General features: G+C 43.4%; 1 protein-coding gene across 1 annotated transcript; it reads left to right on the top strand.

Moving 5' to 3' along the window:
* The first annotated feature begins 938 nt into the window (after positions 1–938).
* LOC147976102 (uncharacterized) lies at positions 939–1,643 on the top strand. Its single transcript, XM_087520730.1, has one exon. It carries the CDS (start codon positions 939–941, stop codon positions 1,641–1,643), a length of 705 nt encoding a protein of 234 aa, XP_087376856.1.
* Positions 1,644–8,496: the final 6,853 nt, after the last annotated feature.

Below are 8,496 nucleotides of genomic sequence, written 5' to 3'. Positions count from 1 at the left end.
ACTCCACAACCGAGTGTGACTTGTTGTACTTCCTGGACGCTTTCTTGGGCTACCACCAAATCAAGATGGCGGTGCAAGATGTTGAGAAGGCAGCCTTCCTGACCTCATGCGGGGTATACTACTACACTTGTATGCCGTTCGGGCTGCGCAACACCGGTGTGACCTTCTAGCATTTGATGCACATAGCCCTAGGCCAGCAGCTTGGGAGGAATGCCGAGGCGTATGTCGACGACATAGTGGTCAAGTCGCAGGAGGCGAGGACCCTCTCGAGGATTTGGAAGAAACATTGGCCAACCTGCGCAAGGTGAACCTGCGGCTCAATCTGGATAAGTACGTGTTCGGCGTCCCGTCCGGCAAGCTATTGGGTTTCCTGGTGTCACAGAGAGGGACCGAGGCCAACCCAGAGATGATCAAGGCGATAGAAAGGATGAGCCCACCGCACACCCTCAAGGAGATGCAGAAGCTCGCGGGCTACGTGACTTCATTGGGGCACTTCATCTCCAAGCTAGGCGAGCGCACCCTCCCATTCTTCAAACTGATGAAGAAGAAGGGCCCGTTTGAATGGACTTCGGAGGCCGAGGCAGCCTTCCAGGACCTCAAGATATACCATCACCAGCCCACCAATGATGGTGGCACCTTGTCCCCTTCAGCCCCTGGTGCCTTAGCTGGCTGCCTCGCCCCACTCTACCAGCGCGGCACTTGTGGCGGTCCGGGAAGAACGCGCGAATGCGGGCGTGCGGTGTAGCACCCTGCGCCCGGCCGTGGCACCGCAGCCTCAGGACGGCGCCCCTGAGGCCACATCTACCCCACCGAATGACAAGGCTCCTGAGGCTCCTCCATCTCAGGGGGGGCAAGACGCCGTCGACGCCCCCTCCTTCATCGAGCATCCTACGTACTTTGTCAGTACGGTGTTGCGTGACGCGCGCGCATGCTACCCCATGCTGCAGAAGCCCCTACTCATGCTCCTCGTCACCTCCAGGAAGTTGTGCCACTACTTCCAAGGCCATCCAATCAAGGTTGTCTCTGCATACCCCCTAGAGAAGGTGCTTCGGAGCCCCAACGCCATGGGAAGGGTTGCTGAGTGGAACATCGAGTTGCAGGCATTCCAGCTGGAGTTCAACACCACCAAGGTCATCAAGGGTGCAACCTTTGCCGACTTCGTGGTAGAATGGACTGACGCTCCTGACCGAGGGGTGGGAGAGGACCGCTGCCTCACGCTCGGAGATGAAGCCCCAGATGGTTGGATCATGTACTTTGACGGCACGTTCGCACGACATGGCATGGGGGCTCGAGCCATGCTTATCTCCCCCACCCAGGACAAGCTCTACTACGCGGTGCAACTCTACTTTCAGCATGGCGAAAAGGTCTCCAACAACATTGCTGAGTATGAAGGCCTGATCTCTGGCCTCAAGGCTGCAGCAGCTCTGGGGGTCAGGCGCCTTACCATCAGGGGCGACTCCCACCTCCTTGTCAATTTCTCCAAGAAGGCATGCAAGCCAAAGGACGAGCACATGGAGGCATACCTTGAAGAGGTACACAAAATTGAGAAACAATTCTTGGGCCTGGAATTGCAGCACGTGCCGTGTGGCACAAACAAGGAGGCGGATGACATCGCCAAGAGAGCGTCCCAGCGCGACCCCTAGAATCCTGGAATCTTCGAAGAGCAGCTCTTCAAGCCATCGGCGGCTCACCCCACTGCAGGACCAGTGCTGCCTCGGGAGGAGCCGCCCATGGCACCCACCTCCGACGCCCCAGCCTGTGGCCCAACCTCATGGGCCCGCCTGCTCCTCGCACTCAAACCTTAGGAGGGGTGCTGGACCGAGGAGTTCAAGGCGTACCTGCTCTGAGGCGCCTTGCCAGAGAAGGAAGAAGACGTCGTCGCGTAGCATCATGGGCAAGGCATTCCGTAGCAGGTTCTACTGGCCCACGACGCTCAACAACGCCGTTGACCTCGTGAGGTCCTGCGAGGCATGTCAGTTCCATGCCAAATAGATCCACCAACCCGCTAGGGCCTCCAAACCATCCCGCTCTCATGGTCGTTCGCGGTTTGGGGCTAGATATCTTGGGCCCCTTCCCCCGAGCAGATGGAGGCTACCGCTACCTCTACGTCGCCATTGACAAGTTCACAAAATGGAAGAAGGTGGAGCCCGTGCGCACCATCCCGGCTGGGTCGGCCGTCAAAATCATCAAGGGCCTCATGAGCCGCTTTGGGGTCCCCAAGCGTATCATCACCGACAATGGCTCTTAGTTCACGAGCAAACTTTTCAAAACGTATTGTGCTAACCTTGGAACATAGATATGCTACGCTTCGGTGGCGCACTGATACATCTCCGTTGTATCTACAATTTTTTATTGTTTCATGCCAATATTATACAAGTTTTACATACTTTTGGCAACTTTTTATATGATTTATTGGACTAACCTATCGATCCAGTGCCAAGTGCCAATTCTTGTTTTCTGCATGTTTTTTGTATCACAGAGTATCCATATCGAACGAAGTCCAAATGCAATAAAATTTCACGGAGAATTATTTTGGAATATATGTAATTTTTGGGAGTTGGAATCACCGCAAACGGAGGCCCGTGGTGGGCACAGCCCACCAGGGCGTGCCAGAGGAGCCAGGCATGCCATGGTGGGTTGTGCTCACCTCGTACGTCGGTTGGACCTCTACTTCGGGCGCAAGGAAGCTTATATCCGAAAAAAAATCGTGTTAAAATCTCAGCACAATCGGAGTTACGGATCTCCGGGAATATAAAAAATGGTTTTCGGCCAGATCTGGAGAGCACGAAACAGAAGAGAACAAAGAGGGAGATCCAATCTCGGAGGGGCTCCCGCCCCTCCGCCGCCATGGAGGCCAAGGACCAGAGGGGGAACTCTCCTCCTATCTAGGGGGAGGCCAAGGAAGAAGAAGAAGAAGGAGGAGGGGGGCTCTCTCCCCCTCGCTTCCGGTGGCGCCGGAGTGCCGCCGAGGCAATGATCGGGACGACGATCTACATCATCAATCTTGCTACGGTCAACACCAACTCTCTCCCCCTCTATGCAGCAGTGTAACACCTCTTCCCCCACTGTAATCTCTAATTAAACATGGTGCTCAACTCCATATATTATTTCCCAATGATCTATGGTTATCCTATGATGTTTGAGTAGATCCGTTTTGTCCTGTGGGTTAATCGTGATCTTGGTTGGTATGCTTGTATATTTTATTTATGGTGCTGTCCTATGGTGCCCTCCGTTCTCGCGCAAACTTAAGGGGCCCCCGCTGTAGGGTGTTGCAATATGTTCATGATTTGCTTACGGTGGGTTGCAAGAGTGACAGAAAGTTAAACCCGAGTATGTGGGTTATGGCGTATGGGAGTAAAGAGGACTTGATACTTAATGCTATGGTTGGGTTTCACGACCTTATTGATCTTTAGTAGTTGCGGATGCTTGCTAGAGTTCCAATCATAAGTGCATATTATCCAAGTAGAGAAAGTATGTTAGCTCATGCCTCTCCCTCATATAAAATTACAAGAATGATTACCGGTACTTGTTATCGATTGCCTAGGGACAAATAACTTTCTGGTTGACACAAAACCTTTTACTAAACACCTAACTTTTATTATCTTGCAAAATACTTCTAGTTTTATTCTTGCAAAGTAGTTATGGCATCACTCCTACAAACTATTTTCATACTTGTTTCCGGTAAAGCAAACGTCAAGTGTGCGTAGAGTTGTATCGGTGGTCGATAGAACTTGAGGGAATATTTGTTCTGCCTTTAGCTCCTCATTGTGTTCGACACTTATTTATCGAAGAAGTCTACAAACGATCCCCTACACTTGTGTGTTATCAAGACCTTTTTTTGGCGCCGTTGCCGGGGAGCAATAGCGTGGGTTGAATATTCTCATGTGTGCTTGTTTGCTTTATCGCTAAGTAGTTTTTATTTTCTGTTCTAAGTTGTTCTCTATCTTTAGTTATGGGTATGGAACACGAAACACCAAAAAAATTAGTTGTACTTTCTACTCATGGATATGAGGAACCTCCTAAAACCCTCGATGCTCGTTATGTGAAAAATAGTATGCACTGCTTTAAAAATCCTGAGAAAACCCCATTCAACTTGATAATGGGAGTAATGTTGGATCAACGCAAATACTTTGGGGATTATCGCTTGACTCAAAAGGGAAAACTTTTATGGGATCAAATTGAAATGTTGCAATGGTATGCTTGGAATCTATGCTTGAGATATGATTATACTTGTTGCTCTAAGATTGAGGTTTCATACCTTCCCTATTCATGCGAATTTAATGATAATGAAAGCTTGGCTTCTTATGCTAGAGGTATATATGATTACTATGATGTGGAACGAATAGAAGAATTTGTTGCTTTTAAGGGTGCATCGTAAATTGAATCTTTGTTTGAAAAGTTTGAAGATTTTGATGATTTAGTTTATAGACCTGAAAATCTTGCTATCCTTAAATATTGCTATGATAATTATAAATACAATTATGATATTGATGTATTTATTGAGAATAACTCCGCTGTCCAAGAAAAGACTAATGTTTTGCAGGAGTCTATGGAAGAAGAAATTGATGAAACTATGAGCTCATTGGATGAAAAAGATGAGGAGGAGAGTGATGAACAAACGGAGGAAGAACATATTAGCTACCCATGCCCACCTTCTAATGAGAGTAACTCTTCAACTCATACATTATTTAATGCCCATTTGTTCTTACCGAAGGATGAATGCTATGATAATTGCTATGATCCTATTGATTCTTTTGAAATATCCATTTTTGATGAACTTGATGCTTGTTATGCTTGTGGCCAAGATGCCAATATGAATTATTCTTATGGGGATGAACTTGCTATAGTTCCTTATGATAAGAATGACATTGTTTCTATTGCACCCACACATGATAGTCCTATTATCTTTTTGAATTCTCCCAACTACACTATATCTGAGAAGTTTGCTCTCGTTAAGGATTATATTGATGGGTTGCCTTTTACCGTTGCACATGATGATTTTGATGAATATAATATGCATGTGCTTGCTGCTCCTACTTGCAATTATTGTGAGAGAGGAACTACATCTCCGCTTCTCTATGTTTCCAACATGATAGAATTGCAAGAAACTGCTTATGCTATGTATTGGCCTTTACTTGATGTTCATGAATTGTTCTTGTATGACATGATGATGCATAGGAAGAGAGTTAGACTTCATAATTGCATGGTATATGTTTCTTTGTGCTCATTACTAAATGCCAAATCATTGTTAATTGAAATTGGCTTTGATATACCTCGGGATCCGGGTGGATTCATTACTTGAGCACTTTAGGCCTAGCATAATGGCTTTAAAGAAAGCACTGCCAGGGAGACAAACCAGAAGTTTGAGAGAGTAATTTATTTCTGTTGAGTGCTTTTATAAAGTTTAAAAACAAAAAAAATAGAGGGGAACTTAAAAACCTTTTCACAAAAGAGAAGCGATTGGAAGTTATGCATTGGAGAAGTGAGGGTCGACCTTGAACACTTGTGTTCATGCTCATGGAAACAATGTAGAATTTTTCATGAAGATTCTCAAAAAATAATTATCCCCTTGTACAGTTCCATTGTATTATAAAAATAATGTGCCAACATTTGCCTTTAGGATGCTTAGATTTCTTGTTGGTTTGTGCGGTGCAAAACAGAAACTTTGTCTGTAGAGCTCGATTTTACATTTTTTACTGGAACGTCAAATGGTTCTGAAACTTTTTGCACTGTATTTATATACAATTTTTTTATTTTTCCTAATTTTTTCAAAAAATTTGAAGTACCAAAGGTATGGCTAATGTTCAGATTACTACAGACTATCCTGTTTAAGACAGATTCTGTTTTTGATGCATTGTTTTGCTCGTTTTGATGAAACTATCGATTTTATCGGTAGTATAAGCTATGAAAAAGTTATATTACAGTAGCTAAAATGAAAAAACAAAATATGAATTGGTTTGCAACAGTACTTAGAGTAGTGATTTGCTTTACTATACTAACGGATCTTACCGAGTTTTCTGTTGAGTTTTGTGTGGATGAAGTGATCAAAGATCGAGGAGGTCTCGAATATGAGGAGAAGGAGGAGAGGAAAGAGCTCAAGCTTGGGGATTCCCAAGGTACCCCAAGTAAATATTCAAGGATACTCAAGCGTCTAAGCTTGGGGATGCCACGGAAGGCATCCCATCTTTCTTCAACAAGTATCGGTATGTTTTCGGTTTCCTTTCGTTCATGTGATATGTGCAAATCTTGGAGCATCTTTTGCATTTAGTTTTCATTTTCCTTTTATGCACCATGCTGGTATGAGATAGTCCATGGTTGATTTATAGAAAGCTCATTGCAGTTCACTTATATCTTTTGAGTATGGCTTTATAGAATGCTTCATGTGCTTCACTTATATCATTTGAAGTTTAGATTGCATGTTTCTCTTCACATAGAAAACCGTTATTTGAATAATGCTCCTTTGCTTCACTTATATTTATTAGAGCATGGTCTTTTGTAGAAAGAATTAAACTCTCATGCTTCACTCATATCTATTTCGAGAGTTAAAAAGGAATTGGTCAATTGCCTGGTTAGTCATAAAATCCTAACTAAAACTTATGGATCACTGAATATGATATGTTTGATTCCTTGCAATAGTTTTGCGATATAGAGATGGAATATGTGGGAGGTACTAGTAAACGGTTGTGTTTAGTAAGAATATTGGTGTTAAGGTTTGTGATTCCCGAAGCATGCACGTATAGTCTCTCGTTATCCTATGAAGTTGGAGCATGATTTATTATTGATTGTCTTCCTTATGAGTGGCGGTCGGGGACGAGCGATGGAATTTTCCTACCAATCTATCCCCTAGGAGCATGCGTAGTAGTACTTTGCTTCGAGGGCTAATAAATTTTTTCAACAAGTATATGAGTTATTTATGACTAATGTGAGTCCATGGATTATATGCACTCTTACCTTTTTGAAATTTGCTAGCCTCTACAGTATCGTGCATTGCCCTTTCTTACATCGAGACGTAGTGCAAACTACGCAGGTGCATCCAAACCCCGTGATATGATACGCTCTATCACACATAAGCCTTATTACATCTTCCTCAAAACAGCCACCATACCTACCTATTATGGCTTTTCCATGGCCATTCTGAGATATATTGCCATGCAACTTCCACCGCTTCCGTTTGATGACTTGAGCATTCATTTTCATATTGCTTTGCATGATCATATAACTGACATAGTAGTTGTGGCTCAGCCACCGTTCATCATTTATCATACATGTTACGCTAGATCATTGCACATCCTGGTACATGCCAGGGGCATTCATATAGGGTCATACTTTGTCATAGGTATCGAGTTGTAATTTTTATTTTCTTTTGAGTTATAATTAAATAGAAGTGTGATGATCATCATTATTCATTTTTAGAGCAGTGCCCCAGTGAGGAAAGGATGATGAAGACTATGATTCCCCCACAAGTCGGGATGAGACTCCGGACAATGAGAGAAAAAAGGGGAAAAGGAAATAAAAAGAAAAAAATAAAAAAATAAAAAAATAAAAAAAGAGAGAAGGGGCATTGTTAGTATCCTTTACCGCACTTGTGCTTCAGTACCACCATGTTTTTCATTTGGAGTCTCCTATGTTGTCACTTTCATATACTAGTGGGAATTTTTCATTATAGGATTAGATGCACACCCACTTAGTTTTCATATTGAGCTTTCATACACTTATAGCTCTTAGTGCATTCGTTGCATAGCAATCCCTACTCCTCGCATTGATATCAATTGATGGGCATCTCCATAGCCCGTTGGTTAGCCGCATCGATGTGAGACTTCCTTACTTTTTGTCTTCTCTATATTTACCCCTATCATCATACTCTATTCCACCCGTAGTGTTATATCCATGGCTTGCGCTCATGTATTGTGTGAGAGTTGAAAAAGCTGAAGCGCATTAAAAAGTACGAACCAATTGCTCGGCTTGTCATCAGGGTTGTGCATGATAAATACTTTGTGTTAAGAAGACAGAGCATGACAAGACTATATGATTTTGTAGGGATAGCTTTCTTTAGCATTGATATTTTGAAAGACATGATTGTTTATGGGGATGCCTGAGTATTGATCTCTTTATGTCAAATTATAGACTATTGCTTTGAATCACTTATGTCTTAATATTCATGCCATGACTAGACATATGATCCAGTTTATGCTAGGTAGCATTCCACATCAAAAATTATCTTTTTTATCATTTACCTGCTCAAGGACGAGCAGGAATTAAGCTTGGGGATGCTGATACGTCTCCGTTGTATCTATAATTTTTTATTGTTTCATGCCAACATTATACAAGTTTTACATACTTTTGGCAAATTTTTATATGATTTATTGGACTAACCTATTGATCCAGTGCCAAGTGTCAGTGTTTTCTGCATGTTTTTTGTACCGCAGAGTATCCATATCAAACGAAGTCCAAATGCAATAAAATTTCACGGAGAATTATTTTGGAATATATGTGATT

The sequence above is a fragment of the Triticum urartu genome, chromosome 4A (assembly GCF_056163025.1).
Source record: "Triticum urartu cultivar PI428250 chromosome 4A, HENAU_Tu73, whole genome shotgun sequence".
Lineage (NCBI taxonomy): Eukaryota > Viridiplantae > Streptophyta > Magnoliopsida > Poales > Poaceae > Triticum > Triticum urartu.
Note: the sequence above shows the minus strand (reverse complement) of the source record. Positions and strands in the feature narration are given on the sequence as shown.

Excerpts from the sequence above, each read along its gene's own strand:
- LOC147976102 (XM_087520730.1), top strand. The coding sequence starts at position 939 with ATGCTGCAGAAGCCCCTACTCATGCTCCTCGTCACCTCCAGGAAGTTG.